This window comes from Podarcis pityusensis (assembly GCF_964106645.2).
Source record: "Podarcis pityusensis genome assembly, chromosome: 5".
NCBI classification, from domain to species: domain Eukaryota; kingdom Metazoa; phylum Chordata; class Lepidosauria; order Squamata; family Lacertidae; genus Podarcis; species Podarcis pityusensis.
In genome coordinates, this window is record NC_138032.1 from 5,933,676 (window position 1) to 5,957,145 (window position 23,470).

General features: G+C 43.1%; 1 protein-coding gene across 1 annotated transcript in view; it reads left to right on the top strand.

Annotated features, from left to right (window-relative positions):
- The first annotated feature begins 11,456 nt into the window (after nucleotides 1–11,456).
- Nucleotides 11,457–23,470, top strand: part of LOC308477633 (cytochrome P450 2A12-like) — an 18,980-nt gene continuing 6,966 nt past the window's right edge. The window contains exons 1-4 of the mRNA XM_081006364.1: nucleotides 11,457–11,738; nucleotides 16,758–16,920; nucleotides 20,667–20,816; nucleotides 20,993–21,153. Of these exons, the coding sequence (XP_080862490.1) occupies nucleotides 11,571–11,738; nucleotides 16,758–16,920; nucleotides 20,667–20,816; nucleotides 20,993–21,153 (642 nt within the window). The 5' untranslated portion in view covers nucleotides 11,457–11,570. The remainder of the gene's footprint in view (nucleotides 11,739–16,757; nucleotides 16,921–20,666; nucleotides 20,817–20,992; nucleotides 21,154–23,470) is intronic.

Sequence of the window (23,470 nt, forward strand, 5' to 3'; positions counted from 1 at the left end):
GGCAGATGGCCTTCTCGGTAGTGGCACCCGCCCTGTGGAATGCCCTGCCTTCAGATGTCAAGGAGATGAGTAACTATACAGTGGTACCTCGGGTTAAGAACTTAATTCGTTCTGGAGGTCTGTTCTTAACCTGAAGCACCACTTTAGCTAATGGGTCCTCCTGCTGCCACTGCGCCGCTGCTGCACAATTTCTGTTCTCATCCTGAAGCAAAGTTCTTCACCTCTAGACTATGAACCTGCTATTTCAAGGGTAGTACAACACCATGCAAAGAAGGCAATGGAGCAATTATCTGGACCACCTACTTTCAGGAAGCACCTGCTCACAGAGCCTCAGTCTTGCCAGGTTTCAGAGTCAGGGCTTATCCACACTTACCTTTCCTCTGTTCCTTCCAGGCACAGCCAGTGCTCTGTAGCTTTCCCTATCAAAATCCACTCCTTAAAGCTCAACCAGAGTGAACGGCAATCTGCAGAGAACCTAAATTGACATTTCCTCTGACCGAGCGCTAAAGAGCGGTCCCTGGCTGGTGAATATAGATAATAAAAATAATAAATTTTTATTTATACCCTGCCCTTCCCGGTTTAAAAACCAGGCTCAGGGCGGCTAACAGCAAATATAAAACATTGATTAAAATGCAACTTAAAAACAGCATAAAATGCAGCATAAATTCAGGGGTAATTTTGGGGAGAGAAAAAAACCCCAGTCAGTAAATATCAAACAATACCAGGGTTAACTGGACAAGGTGGTCCTACTAGGGCCAGCAAGGAGACCAGGGAAGAGTTTAAATGTGGGGTCACCTAAAGACATCTTGGTCAGGCCCTGATAGTCTTCCTTCACTCCATTTCAGTCTCTGTATCACCGCCCCATAGTCCCAAATAATTGCATCTATACCCTTAAGGTGTATGAGGTGTGAGGGGAGGGGTAGTACCTTTGGTGGGGAAAACGCATGCTCTCACCTGTAGCTCCTAGAAGTTCCTAGAAGCTGTCAGCAGCCACACCTCTGGAAACGGCTTTGACTGGATGGCACAACTGTTGAGTGATTTCTTGCCCAGATAAGCCTGGCATCCGGCCCGCTTCCAAAGCTGCGCCAGGCCTCTGCATCGCAGTCTGCATTCCAAAGCTCTGAGCAATAGCAGAGTCTGGCATCGTTCAGAGAAATCAGCTTCTGTGCTTCAGTGTGCATGAACAGAGTCTCACACAGAGGTGTTGTTGTTTAGTCGTTTAGTCATGTCCGACTCTTCGTGACCCCATGGACCAGAGCACGCCAGGCACTCCTATCTTCCACTGCCTCCTGCAGTTTGGTCAGACTCATGTTTGTAACTTCGAGAATGCTGTCCAACCATCTTGCCGTGGCGAAGGGGCTTGAATAACTCAGAGAAACTATGAGCTATGCCGTGCATGGCCACCCAAGATGGACAGGTCATAGTGGAGAGTTTTGACCAAACGTGATCCACCTGGAGCAGGAACCGGCAAGCCACTCCAGTATCCCTGCCAAGAAAACTCCATGGACAAAAACACACAGAGGTACTAAAAACTAAAAGCAGTTTATTTACAGCAGAACTATCCATTATCTAGCACAGTACGGAGCATTGTGAAACACGTCTGCTCCACATGAAAACGAAAGAAGAATAGAACAAAGGACTGAGACTCTTGGAAGTGACGCAGAGTCTCTCCGCCCCACAGTAGGCAGGACGCACACACTGAGCTGTTTAACCCTGTAAGCTCAGGTTCTCCTCACAGGTGAGGGAGCTGATGAGTCTCAAATTCTCAGTGAGTTAGGGACTTCCCCAGCATGCGAAGGCAAACTCTGGCGGATTGAGCGAATGAGACCAAGAGTGGGTCCAATGGTCCTGAAGGCAGTTTCTGCAGATGCTGTAGAGGGAAGTGAGAGGCAGTTGGGGCTTGTCAACCAGGGAAGGTAGCCCACCTAGGAGAAAGAACTCTGACGCTAAACCTCCACTGCCTTGTGGGATAGCTTCAGAAGAAAAGGCTAAGGAATCATCTTCTTTCTTCTTTGGTGATCACTCGTCGCTGAGTAAGATTGTGTTCCATAAACACGGTTTTAACAATGAGTCTGTAAGTGACTGTGGAGGCCAATTCTGGATCCACATGTCCTTCCACAGTGGGGACATTGGTTTCCGGGCAGGAGCTGATCATGGTGTGGATTTGCCAAGCGTGCCTTCCTCTAAGGCTAAGGAATAAAACCTACACAAATCCAGAGTGGAGTCCCTAAGATGGATGGATGGCACCTTATACTCCTATCTCTGGCAACTCCTGCAGCCAAGCTGGTGTCAAATGTATGGTTCTGCTTTCCTTTGGACCACACCAGTGAGGCTGTCATCTGGGCAGCCCAGGACCTCCATACATGCTTTCAGAATATACTTTCATGAAGGTACATCTTTTTAAACTGTTTATCGTCTGAATAAGCTGTCGTCAAAACCAATTTCTTTTATTTATTTCTAAAAAATATTTATATACCATTCGACAGTTAAAAACAAAATGAAAAACCAGAGCAGTTTACAAAGATTATATATAAAATCATACAATAAAAAAGTTTTTAAAATGTTAAAACTAGAAATCAGGCAACTATTGTGGAAAGATGTGTTCATAATTGTCTGCATAAGCCTTTTCAGCAGGTGATTAAACTGTGTTGCACAGCTGTTGTTCTTTGCATGGTCATCTGTCCAGCCATTAATTAAGTAATTAAAATTACGGGATGCGGGTGGTGCTGTGGGTAAAACCTCAGTGCCTAGGACTTGCCGATGATATGGTCGGCGGTTCGAATCCCCGCGGTGGGGTGAGCTCCCGTCGTTTGGTCCCAGCTCCTGCCCACCTAGCAGTTCGAAAGCACCCCTAAGTGCAAGTAGATAAATAGGTACCGCTTTATAGTGGGAAGGTAAATGGCATTTTCGTGCGCTGCGCTGGTGCTGGCTCGCCAGAGCAGCTTCGTCACGCTGGCCACGTGACCCAGAAGTGTCTTCGGACAGCACTGGCTCCCGGCCTCTTAATCGAGATGAGCACGCAACCCCAGAGTCGGTCACGACTGGCCCGTACGGGCAGGGGTACCTTTACCTTTAATTAATAATATTAATTAAAAAATAGAGTGCGAGACTGGCTCCATTATTACCAAATAATGGAGGCGTACAATTTGGATAAAAAATCAGGTGGAAAAATCAAAATTGGAAACAGAACTGTTAGATCCCAAAACTAAGAACTTGTCAAGAATGTATAACTTGCTGTTGAAATTGAATACCCAGGATGAAATGGTGAAATCAACTATGATTAAATGGGCACAAGATGTAGGACATAATATTATGATGGCTGACTGGGAACAGTTATGGACCACAGGTATGAAGTTTACGGCATGTAATGCCTTAAGAGAGAATATAATGAAAATGATCTACAGGTGGTACATGACACCAGTCAAGCTTGCAAAAATATATCACTTGCCCGATAATAAATGTTGGAAATGTAAAGAGACTGAAGGTACATTTTTTTCACCTTTGGTGGACGTGCCCAAGGATTAAGACATTCTGGGAGATGATTTATAATGAAATGAAAAAGGTATTTAAATATACCTTCCTGAAGAAACCAGAGGCCTTTCTCCTGGGCATGGTTGGCCAATTGGTGCGAAAAAAGGATAGAACTTTCTTTATGTATGCCACAACAGCAGCAAGAATACTCATCGCGAAGTATTGGAAGACACAAGATTTACCCACTCTGGAAGAATGGCAGATGAAGGTGATGGACTACATGGAACTGGCGGAAATGACTGGCAGAATCCGAGACCAGGGAGAAGAGTCGGTGGAAGAAGATTGGAAGAAATTTAAAGTTTATTTACAGAAACATTGTAAAATTAAGGAATGTTAGATGGATGTTGGAATGAAGTAATGTGGTTTTAGCAGAAATGTTATAAAGGATTAAGAAGCTTGCAGGGCAGCAGTTGAAGAAGGAGCAAAAAGGGTTTTCTTGTGTGTGTGTGTTTCCTTGTGGCTGATTAGCTGCTCTCCCTGTGCAAAGGTCAGAGGGGGCAGGGTTTCTGTTGAGGCAGGTGATTAGCTGTGGGAGGAGCTTATCAGAGCTTGCAGGGCAGCGGCGCGCGCCTAGCGGCGCGTGCAGTTTGAGCCATCTTTTAGATTTAGAGGAGCTAGTCTCAAACGTTTGTTGGGGGAGACCTAGGTTTTTTTGGGGGGGAGTTATTTGTCCTGTCTTCACGCTTTTTATGATGGAGGACCGCTGTAGCCACCCCCAACGACACGTTCTCAAGATGGAGGGGGAGGGAACAGCTGCAGTCGCCTGCGGTTCCTGCGCAATGTTTGCCATCTTGCCAAAGGTTGCAGGCAGCTTTACCTGCAGCAATTGCATGTTGATTGCCCTCTTAAAAGACAAAGTCCAGCAACTGGAGGAACGTGTAGCTACGCTCCAAAGAATTAGAGAGCTGGAGCTCTTCTTGGAAGCAACAGAGCACACCGTCTCCACCAAGGAGGTGACAGGGGACTCCTCTGAGAAGGAGGCTAGTTCACCAACACAGGAGCCAGATATATGGAGAAACGTGACTCAAAGAAGTAGGAGGCCCAGGGTTCGCTCTGATTGTTTAGAAATACACAATCGCTTTGAGGTCCTCTCCCCTAGCATGGAAGACGAAGAGCAGACTCCATTTGAGGATCTCTCCCTCATTACAGTCGATCAGGTATATGAAGACGAGCAGCAAAGTCAGTCCTCAGGGAATGTGCAGGCGACCTTGGAACGGACAGCTCACGGAAGGACCCCGAACAAACCTAAGAGGAGGCGTGTAGTGGTGATAGGGGATTCCCTACTGAGGGGAACAGAAGCAGTGATCTGTGGGCCTGACAAGATGTTTCGGGAAGTGTGCTGTCTCCCTGGGGCTAAGATCCAAGATGTAACTGAACGACTGCAGGGAATCATAAAACCCACTGACAAATACCCCTTCCTCTTGGTTCATGTGGGAACCAATGACACTGCAAGCAATAGCCTCCAGAAGATCAAAAGAGACTACGAGGCTCTGGGCAGGAAATTGAAGCAATTAAATGCACAAATTGTCATCTCTTCTGTCCTCCCAGTTGAACGACGTGGCCCAGGGAGAGAGGGAAAAATAGTGGAAGTGAACAGCTGGCTTCGCAAATGGTGTAAACAGGAACGGTTTGGATTCTTAGATCACGGACTGCAGTTTCTTGAAGATGGACTTCTGGCAAGCGATGGGCTGCACCTCACAACGGTTGGGAGAAATGTTTTTGCCAAAAATCTCAGAAACCTCATCAGGAGGGCTTTAAACTGACTAATGTGGGGGAGGGAGACAGTCCTCCTGAAGGTAGGAGTCTATCAATTGATGAAGATGATCATCCAAATGTCATAGACCAAATGGAGCAAACAGCACGCAGACCTAGTGGTGGGAGGAAAAAATCCTTAAATAAGAGACACGGGGGAATGATTAATGGACTTCAATGTCTGTACACTAATGCGTAAAGCATGGGAAATAAACAAGATGAGCTTGAGCTCTTGGTACAGCAAACTAAATATGACATAATAGGCATCACTGAAACCTGGTGGGATAAGTCCCACGATTGGAATGTAATAATGGAGGGATACAATCTATTTCAGAGAAACAGACCAGACAAGAAAGGAGGAGGAGTGGCGTTATATGTCAGGGATGTGTATACCTGTGAAGAGATCCAAGATTTAGAACCTCAAAGCCAAAGTGAGAGCATTTGGGTCAAAATTAAGGGAGAGAAGAATAACAGTGACCTCATTGTGGGAGTTTACTATAGATCCCCAAGCCAAACGGAGGACATAGATGATGCCTTCCTGGAACAGATGGCCAAGCATGCAAAAAGAAGGGAGATAGTAGTAATGGGGGACTTCAATTACCCGGATATTTGTTGGATGTCAAACTCAGCCAAGAGCATAAGGTCAAACAGATTCCTCACTGGCCTTGCAGACAACTTCATTGTCCAGAAAGTGGGAGAAGCAACAAGAGGAACAGCCATTTTAGATCTGGTCCTAACCAATGTTGATGACCTGGTTAGTGGGGTAGAAGTGGAAGGATCATTAGGCGCAAGTGATCATGCTCTTCTGAAGTTTACTATACAGCGGAAAGGAGCAGCCAAGCATACTAGGACTCAATTTCTTGACTTTAAGAAAGCCGACTTCATAAAACTTAGGGAAGTGCTGGGTGAGATCCCATGGACAGTAATACTAAAAGGAAAGGGAGTTCATGATGGCTGGGAGTTTGTTAAGAGGGAGATAGTAAAAGCACAACTTCAGGCAATACCAATGAGACGGAAACATGGAAGGTGCCTAAAGAAGCCAGGGTGGCTATCTAAAGAACTTTTAACTGAGTTAAGATTAAAAAAGGATGTGTACAAAAAATGGAAAAGGGGGGAAACCACCAAAGAGGAATTCAAACAAATAGCCAGCACGTGTAGACACAAAGTCAGAAAAGCTAAAGCACAGAATGAACTCAGGCTTGCTAGAGAGGTTAAAAGCAACAAAAAAGGCTTTTATGGGTATGTTCGTAGCAAAAGGAAGAACAAAGAAACAGTGGGGTCACTCAGAGGAGAAGATGGTGAAATGCAAACAGGGGACACAGAAAGGGCTGAACTCCTCAATGCCTTCTTTGCCTCAGTCTTCTCCGATAAAGAAAACAATGCCCGACCTGAAGAATTTGGAGCAAATGATTCAGCAGAGGAAACACAGCCCAGAATAACTAAGGAGATAGTACAAGAATACTTGGCTAGTTTAGATGTATTCAAGTCTCCAGGGCCAGATGAACTGCATCCAAGAGTATTAAAAGAACTGGCAGATGTGATCTCAGAACCACTGGCAGTCATCTTTGAGAATTCCTGGAGAACAGGCGAAGTCCCGGCAGACTGGAGGAGGGCAAATGTTGTCCCTATTTTCAAAAAGGGGAAAAGAGAGGACCCAAATAATTACCGCCCAGTCAGTCTGACATCAATACCAGGGAAGATTCTGGAGCAGATCATTAAGCAAACAGTCTGTGAGTACCTAGAAAGGAATGCTGTGATCACCAATAGTCAGCATGGATTTCTGAAAAATAAGTCATGTCAGACTAACCTGATCTCGTTTTTTGACAGAATTACAAGCCTGGTAGATGAAGGGAACGCAGTGGATGTAGCCTACCTTGATTTCAGCAAGGCATTTGACAAGGTGCCCCATGATATTCTTGTCAAGAAGCTGGTAAAATGCGGTCTTGACTATGCTACCACTCACTGGATTTGTAACTGGCTGACTGACCGAACCCAAAGGGTGCTCATCAATGGTTCCTCTTCATCCTGGAGAAGAGTGACTAGTGGGGTGCCACAGGGTTCTGTCTTGGGCCCGGTCTTATTCAACATCTTTATCAACGACTTGGATGATGGACTCAAGGGCATCCTGATCAAATTTGCAGATGACACCAAACTGGGAGGGGTGGCTAACACCCCAGAGGACAGGATCACACTTCAAAATGACCTTGACAGATTAGAGAACTGGGCAAAAACAAACAAGATGAATTTTAACAGGGAGAAATGTAAAGTATTGCACTTGGGCAAAAAAAATGAGAGGCACAAATACAAGATGGGTGACACCTGGCTTGAGAGCAGTACATGTGAAAAGGATCTAGGAGTCTTGGTTGACCACAAACTTGACATGAGCCAACAGTGTGACGCGGCAGCTAAAAAAGCCAATGCAATTCTGGGCTGCATCAATAGGAGTATAGCATCTAGATCAAGGGAAGTAATAGTGCCACTGTATTCTGCCCTGGTCAGACCTCACCTGGAGTACTGTGTCCAGTTCTGGGCACCACAGTTCAAGAAGGACACTGACAAACTGGAACGTGTCCAGAGGAGGGCAACCAAAATGGTCAAAGGCCTGGAAACGATGCCTTATGAGGAACGGCTAAGGGAGCTGGGCATGTTTAGCCTGGAGAAGAGGAGGTTAAGGGGTGATATGATAGCCATGTTCAAATATATAAAAGGATGTCACATAGAGGAGGGAGAAAGGTTGTTTTCTGCTGCTCCAGAGAAGCGGACACGGAGCAATGGATCCAAACTACAAGAAAGAAGATTCCACCTAAAGATTAGGAAGAACTTCCTGACAGTAAGAGCTGTTCGACAGTGGAATTTGCTGCCAAGGAGTGTGGTGGAGTCTCCTTCTTTGGAGGTCTTTAAGCAGAGGCTTGACAACCATATGTCAGGAGTGCTCTGATGGTGTTTCCTGCTTGGCAGGGGGTTGGACTCGATGGCCCTTGTGGTCTCTTCCAGCTCTATGATTCTATGATTCTAAGAAAAAAACAGATTGTTAAATGGTGAAAGGAGGGAAAGTAAAGCTACATTATATTAAGATAAAATATAGGACAAAAACTGGAAAAGATGGAAAGGACTTGCTGAAATAGCTAACTGAACTAGAATACAAAAAAGGGAGGTGTGAGGAGGTCAAGGAAATAAGTAAATGAAAGATAAGTTATGGGAAGATTCATTGTATTTTTTCTTTCTTTCTTCTTTTCTGTATTGTGATGTGATGTTCTGTTTTTGCTTAATATGCTGTTTTCTATTTTTCCTTTTTGTAACCTTTCAAATCTTAATAAATATTATTTAAAAAAATTAATAATATTAATTAATTAATAATATCAATTAATCAATAATATTAATTCTGCTGGGTCTGCTCTGGGTAAGTGTTCATGGAATACAACTTGTGGGTTCTGCATTTGAGCTGAGTGCACTGTGGAAACATTTTAGAGTGTCCTTTCCCAACCTGGAGCCCTTGGTGCCCATTGAACTAAGGAGGCTGTGCTAAAGCTAACTCAGGATGCCTGAAGAGCAAAAGGCTTACAAAGAATTTTTGTAAAAATACATAGAATTCCATTTCTAAATGAACTGAAATGAGCCCTCAGTGGATGCCCCAGAGACACACAAATGCATTCGTATTTCGTAGACCTGCTAGTTCCAGAAGTCCCTTGTGATTTCTTGAAGGAACTGTACTTTCCGTGTACAAATCATAACTGAATCCTAAACTGGAAAATGAAAATGAGGCTACAATCCTAAGTGTGTTATACTTGAAAGCTAACTTCCACAAGATTGTCAGTGTTTGTAAAAAACAGCAACAAAGGTTCTTACATCCCTTTGTTGCCTCAACCTGGTCCTCGGACCCTTGTCGGCATAAAAGAGTCCACGAGAAGAGTATCCTTGCAGAGACTTTCTGCTTTTATTCTTAAAAGTCTTTCTGCAAAAGCGACTGACCAACTGTACACACATCAACACTACCAGCTTTCACTAACCAACCAACCAACCCCAACTAACATTTCTCACTCTATATATACAACCCGGTGCAGGCCACTGACTCATGCTGACCCTGCTTTTTTAAGCATTAAAGAAACAGCGGCCATTTTAGCCATGACAAAGATCAAGAGGAATCACATTGGAGAACATATGCTTACAGGGTTAAAATATAGCTTTTAAACCCCTTAACCCTGCCTCCAAATTGCTTTGGTGGTGGATTTGGGCTGGGTGGCTCCCAGGGTGGCACAGGGTGATTCTGCCCAATTCTGGGACCACAGTGTTAGGATTTTTATCTCACCAGCTGCTCAGCAAGTAGCACTATGGTTGTTTATATCATGTGAGTGTCTGAGAGCGTGAGACAGGAAGTCGCAGTATTGTTGGGTACTGCGAGAGAAGTTACTTTCACTTCTGTGTGAGATGTTGTTTCTGTACTGCTGCTGAGAGAGAGCAGACATGCTGGTGGATTCTCTGTATATAGACTGTGAAATAAAGTAGCTTTAGAACTACTGTAGGCTTATGCCTTATACTTGCCAGGGAATCGTTTGCCCGCGTCCCCAGGACCGAGGAAAGAACAAAAATGGTACCAGGAAAGTTTCTTCTTTGGAGAAAAGATTTTATTACGATCTGTGCACAGAGACAGCCAGCAGAATAATTTCTGAAATCTGGCTGTAAAGCAATACGCATCTGCAAGCCTTCTTATACTTTGAGAGTATTTACCCACCTCCCAGACCTCCCCCCCAAAGCTTCCCCAATCAGCTGGCAAGTTTTCAACTTATTCCTTATATGGCACATCCATATTGCTTGCTGAACACATTTTATTGCTTGCTAAACATTCCTGTTTTTCTGCTAGCTAAGCACTCCCTCCCCTCTCCTTCGTACACGTGTCTTTTCACATCTTTGCATTAGTAAGCAGGAAAAGGGGCCTCTTTAGCAGGCCTGGTTAAATCTGCAAACAGCAGCTATAATGTAACAGGGTAGGAAATGGACTTTTGACCTGCCAGCCAAATTTAGCAGGTCTGGTTAGTTACTGCTAACAGCAGCGGTTTCTTGCTAGCTGGCTAGGCAGGAAACGGCTCCTGACCTGTTGGACTTATATTTTGCAAGCAGCTGCAATCTTGAGCCGTTTAACCACAATAGCAGAAGTAAGTTTAGGGCAGGAATTTACTGTGTGTAGGTAATATTAATGATTAACCCTTTCCCTCTTCCTTCACTACCACTGTCTCTTTCTTCTGCAATCAGATGCCAGAAGATGAGTGTGCTCCTCTCAGGAGGGAGGGGTCGCTTATCACCGGTCTCTCTGGACTGAGGAAGATTTATAGCCAGAGGGTGACCACCGGAGAGACGCCTTGGTGTCTTGGGAAGGTGGTGGCCTTCCCGGGCATTTTTCCAACAATGATAGCAGAGGATGGTTGCATTCCATTGGATCTCTGCTGTTGCTTTGAGATGAAGTACAACGTGTCCTTGGTTCAAGGGAGTCTTGGCCCAGCAGGAAGAGCTGCATTCCTGCCAGACACAGAAGGAGGCTTTTGGCTGCTTGCTGCTTGGAACTGTGAGTAACCAGTTTGTTTTACTGAGGCTGATAAACCTTAAGAAGCAGGTCTTAGTTGCCCAAAGCCTGCTTGAAGATTTACGGCTTGCTACCTAGAAGGAGCTGAAGAGCTGTTAATTGGAGCCAAGATGGATTCCAAACAGGGAGTTGGGTTGTTGTCTTGCCCACAGATGGCAATTTTGCGAGCTGGGTCCTAAAAATGGAGGCCGTGCTTGTGAGTCAGAGAATATATGATGTTATTCAGAACGCCATTCCTGCAGCACCTGGGAGGCTCTGGAATGATCGCGACACGCAAGCTAAAGCTGCAATAATTTTCTGTGTATCAGAATTGATCCACATTCAGGATCAGGCCCACACACGTGATATGTGGGAAACATTACGTCGCATTCGTAGTCTATTAAACATTAAAAGCTTTCGTAAACTTTGTTTAATTTAATATGATTAATATGATTGATGCATATAATAATGATTACAGTGTATGACTGTAGTGCGTGCCTTGGCAGTTGCAAAGTCACATAAGATGCCAGAAAACCTATTTGTCTTTTACAACAAAGACTCTCCTCCCTGGAAGAGAGGGGAGTGGTTGTGGGCGGGAGCCCGAGCACCGCCCAAGCAGGAAAAAGAGAGACAGGTGCTGTTGTCTCTGAGGAAGGCAAAAAGCCTTTAGAGAGAGTTGAACCCAGTCAGGCATCGTAGGAAGAAACAAGGTGAAAGAGAAGGCAAAAGAAGGATGGAGATACAGGCAGTTTTGATTGCTCTGCTGGTGGCTCTTCTGATTCTGCACTACCTGAAACAGCTCTGGTCAACTAGGCACTATCCTCCTGGACCTCTCCAGCTTCCTCTCATTGGAAGTATATGGCGGGCTGGGTTGAAGCTTTGTGAAGATACTTTCATTATGGTACGTATTTCTTACTATAACATTGTCTAATGTGAACAATTGTTTCATTTATTTTCCCCAACCATTTTGATATTTAAGCTTAAACAGTAGCATCAATTTCAGATAGGTTAAAATGGTAAATGCAATGGCCACAATCAAAAACAAAAGTGTTCATTTGAACTAGAAACTACTTCAAAGAACAACTCAAAGACTAGAAAATTACAAATTGTTCTAAACAGTGCTATTTTTCCGGGGGGGGGGGGTTGTGCTGGACTCACCATGAATGCCTCCCTTGCTCTCTTATAATGGCAGGGGTGCACACCTGAGCAGTGCCAGGACTGAGTTCTGGCAAGTTTTGACTGAAAAAAAACCCTACTTCTAAATGCATCTCTGCAGTTAATATTATTCTCTAGTAGGCTTGTTATATTTTAAAGAGCAAAACAGAAGAAGCATTTGCCGACTTCTACTTTCTTGCACTGTTCTAGGTTTGGGGTGGCATGCAATAATATAAATTCTGTACAGCAGAAAATATTAGGCATTCATCTCATTAAAACGTATGTTTACATGTTGTTACTACAGCAGGTTGTTAGTATGCATACCAATCAATAAGCTACTTGATTTTATTAGCCCTATTCTTGGCTGTTTAAATCACTGATCATTTATTTATTTTAATTGCCTTGGTTTAAACCCATCCTGAGAGATACAGATATTCCAGTTAGATACTGCAGCAACCAATACTGGTACAGAACAAACAAGTTCTTCTTTCTTCTTCTTTGGTGATCACTAGTAGCCAGTAAGATTGACTTCCATGAAACACAATCTTAACAGTGAGTCCGTAAGTGACCGTGGAGGCAAATTCTGGATCCACACGTCCTTCCACAGTGGGGACATAGGTTTCTGGGCGGGAGTTGATCACGGTGAGGGTTTGCCAAGTGTGTCTTCCTCTTAGCTCATTTCTCCTTTCTGTCCTGAGTTCGAACGTCTTCAAAGCCCATGACACCTTTGGTAAAGGCTGTTCTCCAATGGGAGCGCTCACAGGGTAGTGTTTCCCAATTGTCAGGGTTTATACTACTTTTTAAAGATTTGCCTTGAGAGAGAGTCTTTAAACCTCTTTTGTTGACTGTCAGCATTACACTTTCAATTTTTAAGTTGGAAATACAGTTGTTGCTTTGGAAGATGATAATCAGGCTTCTACACATGATCAGTCCAACGAAGTTGATGTTCAAGAATCATTGCTCCGACACGTGATCTTTGTTTCATCCAGTACACTGGCATTAGTTTGCCTGTCTTTCCAAGTGATGTGTAAAAAATTTCAGAGACACTGTTAATGGAAACTCTCAAGGAGTTGGAGATGGCGCTTGTCAGTGGTCCATGTTTCACAAGCATACAGTAAGGTTGGTAGTACAATAGCTTTGTAAACAAGCATTTAGGTTTCCCTGTGAATGCCCCAGTCCTCAAACACTGTGCACTTCAATCAGGAGAACGCTGCACTCCCAGAACTCAGGCGATGCTGGATTTTGGCATCAACGTCGGCTCTTGTGGAAAGATAACTGCCCAGGTAGGAGAAGTGATCAACATTTTCCAACATCACACCATTGAGTTGGATTTGTGGCACTGCAGAGGGGTTGTTTTGTGCTTGTTGGTGCAGCAACAGCTGTCCTAGTTCTGGGGAAAGGCGAGGTCTGGAATGCTTCTAATGTTGTTTTAAATTTTGCCAGCTTTGTTGTTTTTAATTTTGCTAATAGCTGTCCACAGCTCTCCCAGATTGGGAGATACTGCAAGCTCATCTATAATTTGTTTTTGCGGAATGTGTGAGAGGAGGAATTTGTGATTGTCTTGTAATCAGATACCTAACTCTTTATGAAACTCTCAATGGAGCAATGTTAAATGTGTCTTGGTGGCACTGTAATAATAGTAGCATCTTCATAAAGTTTTCTTTTAGTGTGTAACACACCATAAATTTTAAATCTCTGATCCATAATTGTTCCCAGGCATCCATTTGTATGGTATGCCCAAAATCTTTTGCCCATTTAATCATAACTTCTTTCACTTCTTCATCTTTTACTTCCCAAATAAGTCTATACATTTTAGATAACACTTTGCTTCTGCTTTGTATTAATTCTTTTTCCAGCCTCAAAATTTCTGTTGCAAACCCATTTTTCTTTTTTTCATTTTCAGATGATATTTATTAAATTTTTAGTTACATACTGTACATACACATACATTCTATTTCACATTTGTTCTTGCTCTCCTGAGCTGACTTCCCTCCTTCCTTCTTCTGGCTTTTTTATGTCCTCTTTGAGTTTTCGCATTGTCTTTTCCCCATTCTTTTTGATATGTTTCATCCCCCTGATGTTGAATTTTTACTGTTAATTCGGCTATTTCTGCATACTCCATAACCTTGTACTGCCATTCTTCTATTGTAGGCAATTTTTGCTGTTTCCATACCTGAGCCAGCAGTAACCTCGCCGCCGTTGTTGTGTATAAGAACAGTTTCTGGTCATTCTTGTCAATGTCTTCTCCCACCATTCCCGACAGGAATGACTCTGGTTTTTTCAAAAACGTATACCTAAAAATCTTCTTTAATTCGTTATATATATTTTCCCAATACATTTTCACTATGTCACAAGTCCACCACATGTGGAAGAAACTGCCTTCTTTCACCCCACACTTCCAACAATTTTTATTTCCTGTTTTATACATCTTTGACAATTTAATTGGCATGAGGTACCATCTGTACATAATTTTTAACAGATTTTCTTTTAACAACGTACATGCTATAAATTTTAGGCCTGTCTTCCATAATTTTATCCACTTTTCATACTCAATGTTGTGGCCTACATCTATTGCCCACTTAATCATGACACTTTTGATTTCTTCATCTTTTGTGTGCCATTCTAATAAATACTCATAGACCTTAGGCAGTGCTTTTTTGTTATTTTGTAGTACTACAGTTTCTAATATTGATTTTGTTTGTTCAAACCCTCTTGTTTTCTTATCCTTTGAGTAGATATCACCCATTTGATGGTACTCCATCCAACTTTGCAGTTTATCTTTCAATTCCTCATATGGTTTGATCTTAATTACATTGTTCTCTTCCAATAGCATGTCTCTATAGGTCAACCATTTTCCTTTCATATTTAGTCTTTTCAGTGAAAAAGCCTCTTGGGGTGACAGCCACCATGGCGTCTTTCTTTCGAACCACTCTTTATATCTTTTCTAGACTTCAAATAGTGGTCTTTTTATGATGTGATTTAAAAAGTCCCAATGTACTCTGACCTTGTCATATCAAAGGTATGCGTGCCACCCATATCTGTTTCCGAAACCTTCCAGATCTAATATATCCATATTTTCCAAACTAAACCACTCTTTTAACCATATTATAGATGCAGCTTCGTAATATATTTTGAGGTCCGGTAGTGAAAAGCCTCTTTCTTTTTTGTCCATTAAAAGTTTGAATTTTATTCTAGGCTTTTCCCCTTGCCATACAAACCTGGAGATCAGTTTTTGCCACTCATTGAATTGGCCTTGTCCTGTTATAATTGGAATGGTTTGAAATAAAAAGAGCATTTTTGGTAGGACATTCATCTTAATAGCTGCTATCCTTCCACAGAAGGATAGAATCATAGAATCATAGAGTTGGAAGAGACCACAAGGGCCATCGAGTCCAACCCCCTGCCAAGCAGGAAACACCATCAGAGCACTCCTGACATATGGTTGTCAAGCCTCTGCTTAAAGACCTCCAAAGAAGGAGACTCCACCACACTCCTTGGCAGCAAATTCCACTGTCGAACAGCTCTTACTGTCAGGACAAGTGCTGGATCTCTTGAGCTTTTTTTATCCACCAGGTGCGCTTTAGTTATCTGGTTCTTAGCGTTGGCATAGGTTTTTTTTTCTTAGTAGCACAGTTTCTATCTCTTTGCCACAGTTTCTAACTCTATGAAAGGCCTTCCTTTTCTTGCCAATAATGTGTTCAATCTCAGTGTCATTCTCATCAAACCAGTCCTTGGTTTGGTATCCAACAGTTTGTTCATAGGTTGCAATAATTGATGTTTTTAGCTTGGTCCAGTGTTCCTTGATGTTATTAGGGAACTCTGAAAGCAGATGGTCCTTAAGAGTTGTTTGGAAGCAATCCCACTTAATAGGATCTTGAAGGGTTTGAGTATTCATTTTGCACCCTGGTTTCCTTCCTTGAAGCCTGTGTTGAGGTATAAACTTGATAGCCATAGTGGAATGTATTAATCAGTGCTCTGTCAAGCAGTTGTCGGCACTCGCCATAGCTCTGGTAAGGAGCACATTACAGCAATCTTCAGCTTGAACAATTACATAGTCTAAGAGATGCCATTGGTTCGACTAAGGGTGTCTCCATGATGTTTTAAATTTATTTTGTTGTCAAAAGAGTGTGTTGGTAATAACAAGGTTGTGCACTGCACCTATAGGCCACAGATTGAAATCTTACTCTACTCTTGCATTAAAATTCCCCAGGAGGATAATTTTATCCTCCTTAGGCATCTCTGATAGGATGCTATCCAGCTGAGAGTAAAAAATTTCTTTAATGTCGTCATTGGCATCCAGTGTTGCTGCATAAGTGCTTAGAATAGTAGCCTGTTGGTTTTTTGTGAATTTTATTCAAAGGGTTGAAAGTCACTCATTAATGCCAGTAGGGAATTCTGAAAAGAGCTTCACAATATTGTTTTTGTTAGCAAAGCCTACTCCATGTATTTGACATTCTTGTTGAGGTAAAGCTTTCCAGAAGAATGTGTAGCCTCCTTTTTCTTCCTTCAGTTGTCCCTCACCTGCTCTTCGAGTTTCTTGAAGCGCTGCAATATCAATGTTAAAACATCGCAACTCTCTTGCAAGAAAAGGAAAGGGAAGGGGAAAGGGGAAAGGAAAGCTGGGGGGAAGGGGAAAATCTGCAGAGAGGAGATGCACACTTGGCCAGAAACTGCAGAGGTGAGGAAGGCTGAAGTTCATGTTGAAATAATCATCTGCTTACTTTGAACCTAATATCTCTCTCCTCCCTTATGACCCAAACGGTAGATGGCAAAGCAATATGGAAACATTTATACCTTATGGGGAGGACCACTAGCTGTGGTAGTACTGTCTGGATATGAAGCAGTGAAAGAAGCACTCATTGACCGCTCTGAAGAATTCTCTGAGAGATTAGAGACGGCTTTTTTTAATGATATAATAAAAGGAAGGGGTAAGTAGTCAAGAACGAGAAGTCCTACTGCTATTTCCCCAGGTAAAACATTTAAAGAGGGTATCTGGAAAAAGAGAACAAAGGATCTCTCTTAATGTTGCAATCAACAGAAAATGGGTTGTATCCAATGTTAGCTCTACTCACAATAGACCCATTACAGTTAATGGACACAGCTAACTTAGGTCTTAGGTTTGACCAAACTGCAGGAGGCAGTGGAAGACAGAAGTGCCTGGCGTGCTCTGGCCCATGGGGTCACTAAGAGTTGGACATGACTAAACGACTAAACAACAACAACTTAGGTCTGTTAATTTCAATGGGTCTACTCTGAGTACAACTTAGCAGGCTCAAGTGAGCTCTAATAGTAACAAGTGGTGTTGTTTTTGTTTAGTCATTTAGTCGTGTCTGACTCTTCATGACCCCATGGACTAGAGCACTGTACTTAACAGCTGGAAGGAGCTGTCGACGGACAGTAACAGAAGCATCCTTTTGCTTTGTTCTTCCCACCACCTTGCTGTTTTTTTCTCACTGCCTGAATGCAAACTTGTCCTGCAATCTGCTGAACCCCAAACTGACAAATGCCTAAAAGTCTCACATTGGAGTGAAAATTCAACTGCCTGCTCCAAACAGAGAGCAAATTGTACTTAATTGTAAACCAGCACCAATGAAGAAGAAGAAGAAGAAGAAGAAGAGTTTTGGATTTGATATCCTGCCTTTCACTCCCTTTAAGGAGTCTCAAAGCGGCTAACATTCTCCTTTCCCTTCCTCCCCCACAACAAACACTCTGTGAGGTGAGTGGGGCTGAGAGACTTCAAAGAAGTGTAACTGGCCCAAGGTCACCCAGCAGCTGCATGTGGAGGAGCGGAGACGCGAACCCGGTTCCCCAGATTACGAGACTACCGCTCTTAACCATTACACCACACTGGCTCTTATGACCTTGAGCCTTAGACATAACAATAGGTGCATTGACCCTGAGCCAAGTATTTCAATTAGCTGTTGCTGAATGTGCAAATTACTGATGGGAACTTCCATTTGTGCTGTGCTTTGTACGCAAAGGTTCAGGATTTGTTGAGACGCTATTCCAGGCTGTATCAACAGACGTATAGTATCTAGATCAAGGGAAATAATAGTACCTCTCTATTCTGCTGTGATCAGATCCCACCTGGAATACTGTGTCCAGTTCTGGGTGCCACTATTTAAGAAGGATGTTGAGAAGCTGGAATGTGTGCAGAGGAGGGCAACTAGGATGATCAACGGTCTAGATACCAAGCCTTATGAGGAATGGTTGAAGGAGCTGGGTATGTTTAGCCTGGAAAAGAAGAGACTAAGAAGAGATATCTGAAGGTCTGTCACTTGGAAGATGGAGCAAGCTCGTTTTCTCCTGCTTTGGAATGTAGAACTTGAACCAATGGCTTCAAGTTACAAGAACGGAGATTCTGACTAAACATATGGAAAAACTTTCTGACAGTAAGAGCTGTTTGACTGTGGAACAGTCTGCCTCAGGAGGTTGTGGACTCTCCTTCCTTGGAGGTTTTTAAGCAGAGGTTGGATGGCCACCTCTCTTGGATGCTTTAGCTGAGATTCCTGCATTGCAGGTGGTTGGACTAGATGACCCTTGGGTCCCTTCCAACTCTAAGATTATATTATTCTATGATTCTATGATCAATCAGCAGAATTGGCACTACTACAGGTGCCACATAATAAGTGTTCCGTATTTGTAAGAACTTGGAAGTTTAGAGCATCAGAGCCCACAGTTTGGAACTCCCTGCCTGTTGAGATTAGGTAGGCCCTTTATTCTTTTTGGTGTATAAAAAACATCCTTGCTTAGACATGTCTACCCAGATGCTTAGAAAGTTGAGGCAAATTTAATTTGTTTTAGTATTTTAGCTTTTGCATATTTTAAAGTAGGGTTGGAATTTATTCTGGATTTGATTGCCTAATCTTTTTGTGAACCGCTTAGAAGCTTTTTACTATAAAGCAGTGTATGAAATAAATAAATACATACGCAAAAGCTATAAAGGGCTAAGTGCAAGGTAAGACATTTGTTGTTGTTTAGTCGTTTAGTCATGTCCGACTCTTCGTGACCCCCTGGACCAGAGCACGCCAGGCACTCCTGTCTTCCACTGCCTCCCGCAGTTTGGTCAGACTCATGTTTGTAGCTTCGAGAACACTGTCCAACCATCTCATCCTCTGTCGTCCCCTTCTCCTTGTGCCCTCCATCGTTCCCAACATCAGGGTCTTTTCCAGGGAGTCTTCTCTTCTCATGAGGTGGCCAAAGTATTAGAGCCTCAGCTTCAGGATCTTCCCTTCCAGTGAGCACTCAGGGCTAATTTCTTTAAGAATGGATGCATTTGATCTTCTTGCAGTCCGTGGGACTCTCAAGAGTCTCCTTCAGCACCATAATTCAAAAGCATCATTTCTTCGGCGATCAGCCTCCTTGATGGTCCAGGTCTCACTTCCATACATCACTGCTGGGAAAACCATGGCTTTAACTATACGGACCTTTGGTAAGACATAGATTGAACCATAGGAGCCAACTCCTAGGGACTGAGAAGGCTTCCACCTCACAAATAAAATATTGGAGGGGGCTGCCCCCCAAGTTGATGGGCATTGACATTCAAATGGTGTGTGTGCACCATGTCATGTGATGGATTATGTGGGATAGGTCTTACCTGGGCCCCCACAATATTTTGTTCAAGTTGGCACTCCTGTATCGAACAAGTGACATGTTCCTTACGCCTAACTATGTTGAATAAAACACAAGTGTGGTGGACCCAACAGAAATAAGCTGCAGTTTAAGTTTTTCTGCAGAAAGTATCACTGTATTAAATACCAATTCCCTCCCCCCAGCCCAAAATTATAATTTGTTGTTGTTGTTTAGTAGTTTAGTTGTGTCTGACTCTTTGTGACCCCATGGACCAGAGCACGCCAGGCACTCCTGTCTTCCACTGCCTCCCGCAGTTTGGTCAGACTCATGTTGGTAGCTTCAAGAAGACTGTCCAATGATCTCGTCCTCTGTCGTCCCCTTCTCCTTGTGCCCTCCATCTTTCCCAACATCAGGGTCTTTTCCAGGGAGTCTTTTCTTCTCATGAGGTGGCCAAAGTATTGGAGCCTCAGCTTCATGATCGGTCCTTCCAGTGAGCACTAAGGGCTGATTTCCTTAAGAATGGATAGGTTTGATCTTCTTGCAGTCCATGGGACTCTCAAGAGTCTCCTCCAGCGCCATAATTCAAAAGCATCATAATTTGTAGAACTGCCCAAAGATGACCCAGAAGCTGTTTGTGGACAAACACCGGCTCCCTCGGCCAGTAAAGCAAGATGAGCGCACAACCCCAGTGTCGTCCACAATTGGACCTAATGGTCAGGGGTACCTTTACCTTTACTGTAAATTGCTGGAACTGCTGGAACCATCTGATTTGTCTTCTGTTGTTTTACAAACTGAGACAGCCAAGCCATTTGGGTGAATCACTTGTGAGTGTCTGAGTGCTCAAATAGGTTCTCTCAGGCACTGTATTCATTTCATTTTCATTCCATAAATTTTATATAAAGCTTGGCTGTAGAAAAGAAACTCAGAGTTGTTGTACAAAGCATGCAGTGCCGGCCTATATTGTAGAGATAAGCAAAGATGTCACCTTTGCTTCAAAGAGACAGAGTAGCTCTTGAGTGATAAACATAGATTCTTCTGGTTTAGCGGTTTAATTTTTAACATCAGTTTATGTAAGTAATAATTTCTCACTGATTTCCCATAGGTATTATATTATCAAATGGTCACACCTGGAGGCAACAGAGACGCTTTGCTGTGGTTACTATGCGGAAGCTGGGGCTCGGGAAGAAAGGCATGGAGCACCAAATAGCAGAGGAGGCCCATCAGCTCGTGGAGGTGTTTGCACGTTCAAAGGGTATGTGATGCTGATGGTGCTGAGCTGGCATATATCCCAGTCTGAAGAAATCTTTGTGTACTACTGCTGTACATTTTGGAAAGGAATGTTGATAGTTTTGTTTAAATCTAACATAAATATGTTCTCAGTATTAACAGGAGCGGCTGAACTAACATTAGTATAATTTTATTTTGCAGGACAACCACTTGACCCCACCTTTCACATCACTAATTCAGTCTCCAATGTGATATGCGCTGTGGCTTTTGGGCACCGATTTGCTGTTGAAGATGAACAGTTTCAGAAACTGATAGAAGCCATTAATTATTTACTAAAATTTCTGTTTTCCCCCACTCATATTGTGAGTAGTCATTTTCATTTCTACTGATCCAGACAGGTCTCCCAGAGACTATAAGTCCCCTTATCAGCATTCTGGAATCCATTATGATAGAGGTTAGACTGTTGGCCTCAGACAACTGAGACCAGGGTTTAAAACTAGTCATAGGCCATTTACTAGCTCGCAGTTTAATCTATTTCTCAAGATTATTGTGCAGATTAAAAGATGTGAAGCAACTATGTACCCCACCTGGAACTCTTTGGAGGAAAGATGAGATGAAAATGGAACAATGACATACAGGTAATCTAGAGCCCATCTAAATGCAGAAAGAGGATGAGGCCAAAATATCTTCACAGTATGGGCATTCCATAGTTTTGGTACCATTATGGAAAATTGAATGTGTCTACTGTCTGGTACAATGTGTCTACTGTCTGAGAAGGATGTTCTTCTCATTATAGGGGATTAGAATGCTAAAGTAGGGAGTCAAGAGTTAAAAGGAACAACAGGCAAGTTTGGCCTTGGAGTTCAAAATGAAGCAGGGCAAAGGCTAATAGAGTTCTGTCAAGAGAACAAGCTGGTCATCACAAACACTCTTTTCCAACAACAAAAGAGACGACTCTATCTGAAATGATTTATTGCTCAGATAACAGTCCAGCGCGATTCGGCTGCAGCAGGCCTCTGCTTTGCAGCACGCATTCCAAAGGCATTCCAAAGCTCTGAGCAAAACAGCAGAGTCTAGCAGCGGTCAGAAAATAAGCCTTCTGCCTTCTGTGCTTCGGTGTGCATAAATCAGGCTCTCACGCAGAGTTACTAAAACTAAAAGCACTTTAATACAGCAAAATTATCCACGATCACGGAACATCGCGCAAGCGTGTCTGTTCCGGACAAAAGCGAAAGCAGAATAGAACAAAGAACTGAGACTCTCGGAAGTGACGCAGAGTCTCTCCGCCCCACAGTAGGCAGGACGCACACTCTGAGCTGTTTAACCCTGTAAGCTCAGGTTCTCCTCACACTCTACACATGGACATCACCAGATGGGCAGCATCAAAATCAGATTGATTATATTCTCTGCAGCCAAAGATGGAGAAGCTCTATATAGTCAGCCAAATCAAGACCTGGAGCTGACTGTGGCTCAGATCATCAGCTTCTTATAGCAAAATTCAAGCTTAAACTGAAGAAAGTAGGAAAAACCACGGGGCCAGTAAGATACAATCTAAATCAAATCCCTTATGAATACACAGTGGAAGTGAGGAACAGGTTTAAGGATTTAGATTTGGTGGACAGAGTGTCTGAAGAATTATGGATGGAGGCTCGTAACATTATACAGGAGTCAGCAATGAAAAAAATCCCAATGAAAAGGAAATGCAAGAAAGGAAAGTGGCTGTCCAATGAGGCCTTACAAATAGTGGGGGAGAGAAGGCAAGCAAGCAAGGTTATGCTCAAAATTCTACAAGGCAGGCTAAAGCAGTTTGTGGACTGAGAACTCCAAGAAGTACAAGCTGGATTTCAAAGGGACCAAAATTTCAAAGAGACCAAATTGCAAACATGCGCTGGATTATGGAGAAAGCCAGAGAGTTCCAGAATGGCATCTACTTTTGCTTAATTGACTACGCAAAAGCCTTTGACAGCGTGGACCACAGCAAACTATGGCAAGTTCTTAAAGAAATGGGAATGCCTGATCACCTCATCTGTCTCCTGAGAAATCTCTATGTGGGACAAGAAGCTACAGCTAGAACTGGTTATGGAACAACTGATTGGTTCCATAAGGAAAGGAGTACGACAAGGCTATATATTGTCTCCCTGCTTATTTAACTTATATGCAGAATTCATCATGTGAAAGGCTGGGCTGGATGAATCCCAAACCGGAATTAAGATTGCTGGAAGAAATATCAACAACCACAGATATGCAGATGACACAACTTTGATGGCAGAAAGTGAGGAGGAATTAAAGAACCTCTTAATGAGGGTGAAAGAGGAGAGTACAAATTATGGTCTAAAGCTCAACATCCAAAAAACTAAGTTCATGGCCACTGGGCCCATCACCTCCTGGCAAACAGAAGGTGAAGAAATGGAGGCAGTGACAGATTTTACCTTTTGGGGCTTCATGATCACGGCAGATGGCGACAGCAGTCACGAAATTAAAAGATGCCTGCTTCTTGGGAGAAAAGTGATGATAAACCTAGATAACATCTCAAAAAGCAGTGACATCACCATGCCAATAAAGATCCGTATAGTTAAAGCTGTGGTTTTCCCAGTAGTGATGTATGGAAGTGAGAGCTGGACAACAAAGAAGGCTGATCGCCAGAGAATTGATGCTTTTGAATTGTGGTGCTGGAGGAGA